Source organism: Magallana gigas, chromosome 7, assembly GCF_963853765.1.
Source record: "Magallana gigas chromosome 7, xbMagGiga1.1, whole genome shotgun sequence".
Lineage (NCBI taxonomy): Eukaryota > Metazoa > Mollusca > Bivalvia > Ostreida > Ostreidae > Magallana > Magallana gigas.
Window position 1 is genome coordinate 50,054,198 of NC_088859.1, and position 14,093 is coordinate 50,068,290.

At 36.4% G+C, this 14,093-nt stretch overlaps 1 protein-coding gene across 2 annotated transcripts; it reads right to left on the reverse strand.

Moving 5' to 3' along the window:
* Positions 1-1,139: 1,139 nt before the first annotated feature.
* LOC105327780 (uncharacterized) lies at positions 1,140-9,003 on the reverse strand. 2 transcript variants are annotated; one of them, XM_011428413.4, is made up of 10 exons: positions 8,599-9,003; positions 7,933-8,094; positions 6,402-6,517; positions 5,923-6,088; positions 5,369-5,470; positions 5,038-5,253; positions 3,506-3,624; positions 3,339-3,420; positions 2,465-2,552; positions 1,140-2,372 (listed from the first exon to the last, which is right to left on the reverse strand). In XM_011428413.4, the coding sequence occupies exons 1-10, from the start codon at positions 8,648-8,650 to the stop codon at positions 1,682-1,684; spliced, it is 1,794 nt and encodes a 597-aa protein (XP_011426715.3). In that variant the 5' UTR covers positions 8,651-9,003; the 3' UTR covers positions 1,140-1,681. The 2 variants fall into 2 exon arrangements, with proteins under 2 accessions (XP_011426715.3, XP_011426711.3); XM_011428409.4 differs by having other exon boundaries at positions 1,140-2,375.
* Between the last annotated feature and the right edge of the window lie 5,090 nt (positions 9,004-14,093).

Sequence of the window (14,093 nt, forward strand, 5' to 3'; positions counted from 1 at the left end):
GGTCACGTCGTCGATGAAAGGATCAAATTTTGTTTAAAAAAGGGGTGAGGCAGTGCTTTTTATATATCATTTTATGTACATGATACATTTTTGTATTGTTCAGCTTAAAAATAAACTCCCGGCTCCCCCGTATGCATTCTGGGCTAGTCGGCAAATATATATTTGTTTGTCATTTTTGTAAGAATAGATAAGACTATTAATTAAGTTTGTCAATATAAAAGGCAATTTAAAGTACGAATAAAACTATTCTGGAAAATTAAGAGTTATCGAACATTGCTGAGGATCGGAGATCGTTAAAAAAAATGTGCGAGTCAGAGACGGGTCCAGCAATATGGAAAGGGGAGGGGGGTGGGGGTATCCAACCGATAAAATCAATAAATCAGTAAGATTTAACAAACATTTATGTCGTCACTATCTATCTTAACATCAGGGTGCACTGCATTAAGGCATAAGTAAAACGAATGCTTGTACTTATACATTTCTCATACGAAATAATTCCAGTCCGCCTTTAAATAGCTAATTTTTAAAAGCATTTTTAAAGATAATTATAGCATTTAGGTTATAGATAGGAAATATTACCTTTAAATAAGCATTAAATTTTTTTTTTAATTCATATTCCAGAAAAAAGGAAAGGTTCCGACCCCTAGACCCCCTCCCCTGGATCCGCCCAGCAATGCGAACCCCTTTTTTGAATTGTCAGACCCTTTTTCTAGCACATCAGGAACATACTTACAACCTTTCGCCTGCCCTTTCTGAGTTGCGCGCCTTGCAAAGAAATATTTTAGGGTCGGTTCTTTAGTGAGATCAAAAGGAGTAAAGGTGCATAATGTAAAGATAAATATAAGCATTAATTTACCTACAGTATGTTTGATTTTTAGGTGTTTAACCCCCCCCCCCTTTTTTTTAACGATATATAGGAATCGTAGAATAGACATGCTCCTATATGGATGTATATGATCAATAACCTGAAATTTTTACATTCAATAATGATGTATTTCGAATTTTACATTTCAATCGAGGTCGGATCGAAATTAGCATTAGACTCAAAAATGGTAGCTTACAATTATTTAACAAATATTTTTTTTACATATTTATTTCCACATGATTTATTTTATTTATATGATAAATGTATACTCGAGTCTTCTTGGTATGTTTTATTTGATATATTTTATAATACATGTACATTAATTAAAAGCATTCAAAACATTTCTGTAAACAAACAATATTTGGAGCTTATATTGGTCTTTCAAAGTTGAAATCGCCCTTCAAATGAGGTACTATAACGATATAAGAGATGATTTTATAGTTGGTCTGGTATTACTCCTCAGCCTTTTCTCGGTCAAAATAGGAAAAGTTGAACATTCGATGCTGTATTCTCCAATAAAATATATTGCTTTAATTAAAAATATAATGCAATATCTAAATGTACATGTATATTCACATTTTTAAAAATACATTAAATACATTTAAATAACGTCCGATAAATTCGGGATCTGATAAAAAGTATCCACAACAATCTAGAATATTGGGTAGGAATAGAACACAAAAGCAAAGTACTGTACATATTATGCTTGAAATTGTTTTAATCTTTCATAGGAAGCAGGGAAGCTTTGAATTCATCTTTTTGCCGGGGAGCCGAATGGGCCGAAATCCCGTGGCCAGCCTAGAGAGTACTAATGCTTTAGAATTTGCAGACTTGTATAACAGAAACATTTTTCTTGTTTATGGGTTTCTCGGCTGGGGGTCTTGCAACAGTTGAAGGAGTGAGTTTGGATTCCGTTTTATTGTCGTATATGTTGATTCCTGTGTTCTCTGTTGAATTAAGAGTGTCCTCTATCGTCTTTGTGTAAGGTTCCCGTTTAAGATTATCATCTGTTTTCTGTTTATCATCACCACTGACAACTGTGGGACTGTCAGCATTCTGTTTCACTTCCGGTTCGTCCCCTCTTTCCGGTGTCGTTACTTTTGCCTTGACGGTTGGCTGTTTGTTGTCGTCATCAGAACTTAATACAGTGCTTTTTGGTGACTCGGTCCCGCCCTGGGATTTCTTGGACGCAGTCTCCGTCTTCTCATTCACAGCTGGCCGTGTGTGAGCTTCCTTCTCAGTGAGACCATCAACTTCTTTTGACTCGACACCGGGAGGAATTCTGTCGGCTGGTCCGGACATTACTATCTTGTCCTCTTTAGATTCTATTTCGTGATAAATGTGTTGGTCTTTTGTTTCGCTAATACGGCGATTTTCAAAGTTTTCGGGTTTTTCGGTCACTGTGAATGGTTTTTGAGGCCCTTTGCTCTGATTACTCTCATATAAAATGTTACTGTTGTACTTTTTTGCAGTGGTACCATCAGGAATATCAGACTTCTTTCTACGTCTTCTTATAAACAATGAAAGTTAATACATCAGAATATATAGGTAATTGTTTGCAGAAATCAAGACGAAGCACATTGTAATGTCAAACCTTACCTGATGACGAAAATACCAATCCCAGCGAACAGAGCCACCAAAATCAGGACAGGAACAACTATTGCAACAATTTGACCTGAATTATCATCTGCAAGCAAACACGAATAGACTTTATAAAATGATATTTCATTTAGCTTTAAAAAAAAGTTTTGCCTCAAAGGCAGTACTAACTTGTCAAATAATGGGTACGAGCATATCACATATTTTGAAACTTTCGTAAATACCAGATGATTTGATACCAATTTGAGCGCACATGAACAGTTAATGGTATTTCACAAACATCCTTTAATCATCACCTTTTATGGAGAAACAGAAGCTCATTTATTCCTTGATTGGAAAAAAAAAACTCCAGAAGCTTCGATTTCCTTCTTTATGGTTTGCTTACTATCTTAGTTATTTTTAATGAAAATAAAGGCATTACCGATTGCCCTCTGTAAAGCAATGCCAGAGAAAAATCGCTAATCCATCCAACTCTCATGCCATTCCATGCCTGTGTGTTTCAATTTGGTGTAGCGGTAGAGGAGTTTCTGTCCGTTCTTTCTTTGAGCGTGTTTCACAAACTGTAGCAAGTGTCTCTTAGCAAGCGTCTGTTTAACAACTGTAGCAAGCATCTCTAAGCAACTGTAACGTCACTTTCCACCCATGTCTGTGTGGGTTCAAGTTTGAGTAGCTGTTGAAGCATCTTTAAACTGTTCCTTGTTTGTGTATTTCACAAAACTTTGTTGTAATACATGTGCATGTAGTTTTAAGCGTGTCTTACCGTTCCGTGTTGTGTTGTTTCATGTTTGTGTAGCAATAATAAATTATCTTACCGTTTCCATTGAGTGTGTGTCATTAGGTTAACTATATAAAGTAGTAATAAAGGTCCCCTTACCGTCGCCAGTTTTTGGAGCCGGGGTCTGTGTGGGTGTCTCTGATGTGGTTGATGTAACCACAGGTACAGACAGATGGTCAGCCTCGAATAGAAAATTTCCATCGGTTATTACCCTTGTTCAATATACAACTGTTTTAATAATGTAATAATACACATTGTTTACCTACATTTCCACACACTGCTGTTGCTTTCCGTGAGGTACTACTACACTCTGTAACATACAAACATCCCGCCGACTGCTCAAAACAAATACTGCAATCCAACAAGTATCCGAATGAGTCTCTTCCTGAAAAAAGGCAATCCAATTAATAAATAAATTCTTAGTATATTCAATTCTCTTTGAGGCCCTTTCACAATTGGCCCACGAGCACTTTACAACATTTTGCGATCGGAATGTTTTAGCTTTGCACGAGCTCTCGCATACGTTGCACGATATCTCGCATTCGTTTTAGCAGTTGCATCAAGTCTCCTCAAAATAGTGGAATTTCACGTTTTCCAGACGCGACCGAATGCGATCGCAATGCAACGCACGAACATAAATAAGTGCGAATGTCATACAACGTTTTGTGTACTCGCAAGAGTGATGCACGATTTTTAAAGGTCGTAAAATGAATCGCAGCTGTATATGCGTGTGTTTTGCGACCATGTGACTGTTGCTCAAAGAGTCTCATGTTATCTTGTAACGTTTTATTATCATTGCACGACTTATCAGCTTCAATTTACCATGCTTTGCCTCTAGTATAAGCATCTCTGTTTCACACCACAATTGACCATGGATGCAAGATATATCGCAAGATATAATGTAACAGATATGCTTATACAGGGCATACAGTAGGGATGGGACGATCCACCGATGCATCACGGTATTTATTTTGATGATATTTGGATCGATACATTTACCATTAATACAACGATACCTATGCGAACTTTTTTTTATTCTCCAAAAATATCCGAGCTTCATATATCGGCTTTTTTTTTAGTCTGCGCGCCTAATATGAAAGTACAAAGATGGCGGAAAACTTCGTAAAGCTGTCAAAACTGTTAGGAAGCTAAATCTGGAGTGTGGACAACTTTTGGATTACTTTTTTATGAAAAAGTAGTGTATATGAGACTAAAGTCATTTGTAAATTGTGCAACGCTCAGTTTAAATATATCAAAATAACTTTGGACATGCGGTAATACATCGACAGATTGAATAAATTTTTAACCCTTATTCATGTTTTCATTTAGTTGCAATGTATCGTGATATGTATCGTATCGCATCTCATGTATCGTGATATGTACCGAATCGTTTAAGTACATTATCGTCCCAGCCCTAGCATACAGTGTATATACTAGAGTCAAAGCAACGCAAATTGAAGCTGATAAATAGTCCAATGTTCGCATTCGGTCGCGTCTGAATAGTGTACATGTCCACTTTTTTTAGTAGACTTGATGCGACCACTAAAATAAATTAATGCGAGACATCGTGCAACGTATCCGAGAGCTTGTGCGAAGCTATAAAATTCCGATCGCAAAGTGTTGTAAAGTGCTCGTGCGCCATTTTTGTAAAAGAGGCTTAAATTTTCGATCGCACGAATACTTTGTCACTTCTGCTCGTGCGCCAATTGCAAAAACGCCGTAAACTACTAATTAAATATGTTTTATTACAATGTTTATCGCATTGTACAGACTTTGTTTAAAGACTGACGACCCTGACCTCTGTCGGTGGTTAGGAACACCTGTCTGGCCACCCCCAGCCACGTCTCCGGGGTGTTACTCCGGATGTCGTACAGCCTCCCACACAGTGTGTCGGAGTCCTCATTCAGACTGATATTTCCGTACAGGTAGCCCATTCTGTCCCTGCACTCTACATACGTCTCGCTCCAAGATTTAAAATTCTTTTCATCCGGAGCAAGCGATTTATTTGTACTTGCTGCAAGAAATAAATGCCCGAATACTAACATATATTAACTCTGTTTTAAATGCTCTCTCTCTCTCTCTCTCTCTCTCTCTCTCTCTCTCTCTCTCTCACATATCAACTTTTCTACCTTCGGACTGGCAGATACGACCGAGATCCTCGGTACAGTTGTCCGTGTGGAGTTGTGTCCATTGTTCGTAACATCCCAACACCACGCAGTTCACCGTGATTTCTGTATACATATTGAAAAGTTATAAATGACAATTTAAAAAAGAATAAAACTATAAATACACAACCAGCTAATAGCGTCTTACTTCTGCTTCTCTGTCCCTCATTATTTAAATAAAACCAAGGTAATTTTCGGGACTAACACTGGTATTTAACATCTTACATTAAACATCGTAAGAACTTCAATCCAACAACGTTTATCATATGTACTAGCATTCATTTGCAATCCTAAATAAAATAATTTGACACTTCCCTCTAAGTCACGTGACTTTCTATGATCACATTAAACTAACAATACTAAACAATTACAAAAAAAGATACACAAACCGAGAACAACCCTAAGAAAATTTCAGGGGAATTCTCAAAAATAGATTACAACATTTTATTAAAATTCATATGATTCATGAAATATGATTTAAAACACATTATATAACACTAGCATATGTGGGACCTTACCGCTCTGTAACTGCTCTCTGTGTGTGACTCTGTAAACGTTGAAGGTGTCGCTTCCTCCGCAGTCGTTCACGTGACTATCATCGTCAGCAGAGCAGTTCCGGTCACAGAGAGAAGGGGACACGCCCTCAATATTTGGAGACTCCCTCAAACACAGGCATGTGGTGCCCTGGAGGAGAGCATACATAATGAGTAATGGCAATTATTGAAAGGTTATTGGGAAATAAACAACCAATAATTAGACACTTAAATAAAATCATAAAAGATCAATTGTTGGACGAGTCTGAATTAGAAAACGTCCATGTTGTTTTTCAATATTGCAGCGCAGTAGTAGCCCTTATTTTAGTGGAACCAAATATAAACGATTAGCACGAGATAAGAAAGTTAAAATTAAAACAGATAAAAAAAAATAAATGATTACTATGATGTACAGTAAAGACTTATCTTACAAAACGTGTATTGTCCTACTTCACTACACTTACCTGTAAGGCAAAGCTCCTGTACCCGCACCTTTCCTGACAGAGGCCCACCGAGCCCCTGTCCAGTGTGTATGAGGGCGGAACCTCAAGGTCACGTATATCCTGGTCGTCATAACAACCTGCAAGACGCGCAACGGTATCAGAAACAGGCGCTAAGTAAATCCGCCACAGATCTCGATCTAATTGAATACATTTTACTGCATCTCCGACACACAATGAGAAGCTTGAAGCAGCTCAAAGGTGGTTATACGCTCGTCATTCCCTGATAAAAGCTCACTGTTGTTTTATTTTTTTAGATAAACTGGATTTAACATTTGTGCCATTTTAAATTTTTTTACCGTCTAATGATGAAGAAAATCGTATGATATATACTAATTGTTGTGTTTTGGCACCAAAAGTTCTTACTTTACTCTGCTAAATAACTTCTAGTACATGTATTGTGATTTAGCACTTTTAGAACCATTTTAAGAAGACCTTGGACTTTCGGTGGACGTAGCTTTCTATTTCTTTCGTCAAAACAAGTTAAAATGACGTGGTTTCAAACGAAATATGCACCGATTGCGTAGTCTAAGCTCAAAAGCCAGGCAAATCCTGTTGATTTCAAAGAGCCATGGCTGAGTGACCAGCAATGAGATAGACAGGCCTACGTCACATTGCTGTTTGACACAACTACCCAAAGTCCAAGCGCTTGTTAACATGGTTCTAATTCCAAATTGAGTTTGCTAACTATTGTGTTAAAGCACAAATAGCTCTAAGTTAGGTCTAATAACTATTTTGCTAAAGCACCAATGGTTCTAATTCAGTTGAATCTGCTAACTATTGTGCTAAAGCAGCAAATTTTGTTATGGCAGCAATAGCCTAGGTTGAGTCTGCTATCTATTGTGTTTGGCAACGGTAGCTTAAAGTCGTGTCTGCTTACCATTGTGTTACTGCAACTGTAGCTCCATGTCCAGTTTACTAATTCATTGTGTTAAGGCACTAATAGTTCTAATTGAGTCTATAAACCATTTTGTTATACTTTCATGTTAAATACTGAAATCTGATTGGTTAAGACGCAGTTAATAATATTTACTATTACCCTCAGCGTTAGCAACGCACTTGGCAACGGGTAATATTAAAAAATGTTACATGCGCGAAAATTATGCGCGTACGGTTCGCTGTAGAATTCACGTTATTCCTATATAAAAGCAGTAAAATTTTCTTTAAAATTTTAAAAAAGACATTCAGTATAACAAAATAAATAGTGCCTGTTTGGGAGGATAACAGTTGAAATTGACACCCCTCGAAAACCATTGTCAACCTCCGCTTCGCGTCGGTTGACAATGGTTTTCTCGGGGTGTCAATTTCAACTGTTAACCTCCCAAACAGGCACTATTTATATAGTGTTAAGGTATCAATACATGTAGTTCTAATTGAGACTACTAACCATTGTGTTAAGGTACCAATAGTTCTAATTGAGTCTACTAACCATTGTTTAACCAATACCTATAAGTTTAGTCTACAAACTGTTATGGCACAAACAGCTGAGTCTTACCCAGGACGTGGATCCAGTCGGAGAGCCGGTGGTGGTATCCCGTCCAGTGGGGGATAGGAAAGCCCGCCCTGGTCCCCGGGATCAGGCTAGAGTTACGGTCCCTGCAGAACGTGAGTGCCTCCGTCCAGGTTAACTGTTCCGTTGAGGTTATAAGATCCTCCCCTTCAACAGAAGACCAGCCATAGCTAGGGGTAATATGTATACATAGCAGTAAGCTTGTTAGGACTAGAGAGTCCATCTCTCTCCAGAAGGGGCTCTATGACTCTTAACAAAGGCAGACACATTGGCATTGCATATACATAATTAAGACGCGATTTCTGCCTTAAATCAATATTTTTACACTCCGGTCTGTAAACAGTTTGGCCAACAAGGGTACCCATTTGGCAGAAAGTTTGTGTAAAGAGAATTACTCTAATCTCTTTGTTTTCCATATTATCACAGATTCATCTCTTCCTCACGCTGATAATAATATCATTCATAGTTTGAGAGAAAATATTGAAGTTTTAAAACACCGTCCATGTCTGATTAAAAATGTACCAGCTGCACAATGCACAATGTGTACATGGTCACGGATGATTTACCACAACGTATAATACATGTTAATTAAAATATATAGGAGACCCTTTTATAGAAGTTAAGATATACATTTTTTTTTACATTATTTACCTTTGTTGACAACTACCAACAGGAGGAGGGTCGCTATGATCCCCCTTGCCATATCTCTCCTTGTGGGTCTGGTCAGACACAAAGGCGTGCCTCAGAGAACCGGTCTGTTTCTACTTCCGTGTACGGGTAAAACTCTCCTGCTCTCAATAGAATTATTTAAAATTCAACAGCTCGTTACAAACCAACAGCGGCGATGTGAATACCTACTGCACATGTACACCAGGGAGAGTTTGGGGCTGGGTCTTTTGTCGGTGTTCGTGAAGTCGACACATTTGTAATAGCTGTAGAAATACCTGTCAGGAAGTTTACAGATATTGAAAGCCTCGTTGTTCGATATTAACGGAGCTATCACGTAAATGACATCACTGATAGTGTTGTGTGTTCCTCATACCATCCTTCACAAGTTAAACGACAGTTAAATGCCACATTGAGTAATTTCAAGACGCCGATTTAGAATTTACATTCTTCTGCTTTAAATTCTACATAACTTTTAAAAAGAATATATATTTCAAAACGTTTGATACAAGATGAGTAGGGTTAAGGAGTTTGCTAAATGACGATAGATAGATATACATGTAGTTGCTTTTCTACAGATTGTTTGAATCAAATAGCATTAAAAAACGTTTTCTGCAGTTAATTGGTAAGAGAGAATGTCCGATGAAGAGTGTGGTTTGGGCCGCTTGTGTCGCCGTGTTGCTACAACGCCTTGATGGGCCTGTTTACTGTTTGGCTGTTGGTCTCGTGGTTTATCATAAACCCAGATGATTCAGAAAATTGTCTCTGGTCTGTTTTTATACACCTTATATGGTCTCAATTGTCGTCCATTGTTACCTAACTAAAAATATCTTGGGTTAAGTACATGCTGTCTGGTGAACATCAGGTCCACACAAGTTTTTAAATACAGGCACATAACTCAGGGGGGACAGCCTGCCCCGCCCCTTTTTCTCGCAGCAACGAATTTTCTCAAATTAACATTTAAAGAATTTAATTATCTTGGATCCCCCCCCCCACTTTTTTGGGAGTATGTAATATATAAATTAGAATTTCTGTCTTCCAATCGGTAAACATTCAGAAAAGTCATAGTCACACATAGACAGATATAATTTGTTTTATACAGATAAATATCACCATTGATATTACAAGTAACTAAAAGTCTGAATATCCATGAAGATTTTTTATCCTTCTAACTCCCTAATAAAAACAAATGACCTCTGTAAAACTTTTTTTAAAATTTTATATTTTAAAACTAAAACTTTTATGGGTTTTCTTCACATATTACATAAACACATCGATTTTTCGACTAGCATCCCACTTAAAGTATGGCAACCTAGTTAGCCTTACTTTACCGAATATAACTGCCTGTGGTATGATCATCTTTTCCGCGAAGAGGTAAATCATTCGTACTTTTGACTTTAATTTGAATCAAAAGATTGCTGTAACTCAATCCCAGTTTTCGCCCACATCAAACTGAAACCCAATACATGAACTTCTTTTCAGACAAAACAAATGTAAACCACACCATTAGGTTCTGCTTTGACTGAATTTGATTCTTAAAACTCATGAGTTACAATGGAGGTGTGTTTTGTTACATTTAACCGTTACAGCATTCCTATTCTCTAAGTGCTTTTAACTGTTGTGGTGGCTTTTATTTGGTTGTTGCTTTATGTTAAATTTTTATAGATTCATTATACTGGACCCCCCCCCCCATTGTTTGGCAGGGACTTTCACGAGAAAAAATGCAATATAAACCATCCTCATCTATTCAAGCCAATGGCTTCCTATCCGTACTCTACTTAACAAAAGTGACTATTGGCCAACGTCATTGTATTAATTAAATTGGCCCAAAGTAAATTACAAGACCAAATCGTTACCTATAGGTACCATTTGGAATGACTTCCTGTACATGGCTTATTCTATTACAGTAGTTTCCGGTTATACAGTGCTTGTTCTTTTATTGTACATCACTGGTTGCACAATGCTTATCTCGTTACCGCTTATTCTGTTATACATGAAGTGCAGTTAACGGTTGTACGATGCCTAATCTGTTAGAGTACAGTTACAGGTTGAACAATGATTATTTTATTACAACACAGTTACCGGTTGTACGATGCTTAATCTGATAGAGTACAGTTACAGGTTGAACAATGATTATTCTATTACAACACAGTTACCGGTTGTACGATGCTTAATCTGTTAGAGTACAGTTACAGGTTGAACAATGATTATTCTATTACAACACAGTTACCGGTTGTACGATGCTTAATCTGTTAGAGTACAGTTACAGGTTGAACAATGATTATTCTATTACAACACAGTTACCGGTTGTACGATGCTTAATCTGTTAGAGTACAGTTACAGATTAAACAATGATTATTCTATTACAGTACAATTACCGGTTAGACTATGCTATGTTACGGTACAGTAACCTGTTGTACAATGCTGGTTTGAACATATTTTATTGTATATATAATATACAAAGGGTTCGAACAAAAGTTCTTCCAATTTACTGGGAATGCTATATCTGTTATAGTTGTCACCAGTTGTACAATGCTTATAATCTGATAGCAGTAACCAGATGCACAACGCTTGTTCTGTTAAAGAACAGCGAGCTCTTGTATCATGCTTATTCTGTTAAAGTACAGTTACGGGTTTCACAATGTGTATTCTACTATAGTACTGGTAATGTATATTCTTACAGTACAGTTATTGGTTGTACAATGCTTATTCTGTTATAGTGCAGTTACAGGTTATCCAATGCTATATCTGTTATAGTAAATTTACTGGTTGTACGATGGTTATTTTGTTACAGAACAGTTATTGGTTGTATGATGCTTATTTTGTTATAGTACAGTTACCGGTTATAGTGTTTATTCTGTTACAGTACAGTTACCGGCCATAGTGTTTATTCTGTTACAGTACAGTTACCGGCCATAGTGTTTATTCTGTTACAGTACAGTTACCGGCCATAGTGTTTATTCTGTTACAGTACAGTTACCGGCCATAGTGTTTATTCTGTTATAGTACAGTTACCGGTCATAGTGTTTATTCTGTTACAGTACAGTTACCGGTCATAGTGTTTATTCTGTTACAGTACAGTTACCGGTCATAGTGTTTATTCTGTTACAGTACAGCTACCGGTTATAGTGTTTATTCTGTTACAGTACAGTTACCGGCCATAGTGTTTATTCTGTTGTAGTAAAGTTACCGGCCATAGTGTTTATTCTGTTATAGTACAGTTACCAGCCATAGTGTTTATTCTGTTACAGTACAGTTACCGGCCATAGTGTTTATTCTGTTATAGTACAGTTACCGGCCATAGTGTTTATTTTGTAACAGTACAGTTACGAGCAATAGTGTTTATTCTGTTACAGTACAGTTACCGGCGATAGTGTTTTTACTGTTACAGTACAGTTACCGGCAATAGTGATTATTCTGTTATAGTACAGTTACCGGCCATAGTGTTTATTCTGTTACAGTACAGTTACCGGTTATAGTGTTTATTCTGTTATAGTACAGTTACCAGCCATAGTGTTTATTCTGTTATAGTACAGTTACCGGCCATAGTGTTTATTCTGTTACAGTACAGTTACCGGCCATAGTGTTTATTCTGTTATAGTACAGTTACCGGCGATAATGTTTATTCTGTTACAGTACAGTTACCGGCCATAGTGTTTATTTTGTTACAGTAGAGTTACCGGCCATAGTGTTTATTTTGTTATAGTACAGGTACCGGCCATAGTGTTTATTCTGTTACAGTACAGTTACCGGTCATGGTGTTTATTCTGTTACAGTACAGTTACCGGCCATAGTGTTTATTCTGTTACAGTACAGTTACCGGCCATAGTGTTTATTCTGTTACAGTACAGTTACCGGTCATAGTGTTTATTCTGTTACAGTACAGTTACCAGCCATAGTGTTTATTCTGTTACAGTACAGTTACCGGCCATAGTGTTTATTCTGTTACAGTACAGTTACCGGCCATAGTGTTTATTCTGTTATAGTACAGTTACCGGTAATAGTGTTTATTCTGTTATAGTACAGTTACCGGCCATAGTGTTTATTCTGTTATAGTACAGTTACCGGCCATAGTGTTTATTCTGTTATAGTACAGTTACCGGCCATAGTGTTTATTTTGTAACAGTACAGTTACGAGCAATAGTGTTTATTCTGTTACAGTACAGTTACCGGCGATAGTGTTTTTACTGTTATAGTACAGTTACCGACAATAGTGTTTTTATACCCCCGCAAACGAAGTTTAGGGGGGTATATTGGTTTCACCCTGTCCGTCTGTCTGTCCGTCCGTCTGTCCGTCTGTCTGTAGACGCAACTTTGTCCCCCCTATAGAATTTTTTATTACTGCATGGAACAGTTTGAAAATTTGTACATATGTTGAACACCATCTGAAGATGTGCACCTGCAATTTTTTTTTAGATCAGACAAGATTTAATGATTTTATGACAGTTTTCATTTTCCTTATTCTATATATTGTACACCAATGTTGAAAAGTAAGGGAGGTAATCCTTACAGATTTTATTAATTAATTAATAGAAAACACTCTAAAATATATTTATATAAATACATCCAGATGGAGTTTTTTGTCTTTACGTCTTAATTAATAAAAAAAAATATTTTTTATAAGTATTCTATCAACTGACAATGCAAAGTTTTTGTTTGTCAATGATAAATTCTTAGGAGCTAATGAGAACATCAAAGACAAGTGTGGCTGAATTCATTTGTCCCAAGGGAGCCATTATCTGAGCCATGGTTCAGATGGAGCATGTGTTTAGGGGAAATTGATAATCTGTAAAATGGGTGATGGTTTTGGGGCTATTTTAAAACTGTTTCATGTAAACCAAAAGGTCTATCATTATAAGAAAATAAATAGTATAATTATTAATAAAGAAGTTAAACTATTTTTAGAGGTTGTTTAAATTTATTTGTCAAGTAATTTGATGAAGTGACCCTATTGGGCATTAATTTAAATGAAATTCAAAATTACTGATATGATTGTAGTGTTTTGGCAATTTTAAAATTGTTTGTAATATTACATTTTCTTTTTTACATATTTTTACATAGTATGGTAATTATGGTAATGTTTTGGGAGTTTATTAAATTTAACAAGCTCATCAAAGAAAATCATAGTCCTATGGGATCAATTTTCTGATATGGAGTTCAATTGTGCCATAGGAGAAAGTGAGGAAAATTTGAAACAACTAATTGCATCTGTCAAGACTCTTATTAGAAAGATATTGAAAATTTTATCAACAGAAGAGCATTGCTTGGCTACCGGTATTTCTATTCACTGCAAAGGGAGGGGTTATTGTCATTTTGTTGGTTTTTCTTTAAATCAATTAAATTAAAAAAATATATCATCAAATACATACATTTGTAAATGTATTACTGTTATAGATATGTATTTACAGTGAAATTCTGACAATTTTGATTTTAATTTTTCTTTGTTAACTATTTTTTTTACAATTCTAGAATTTTTTTTT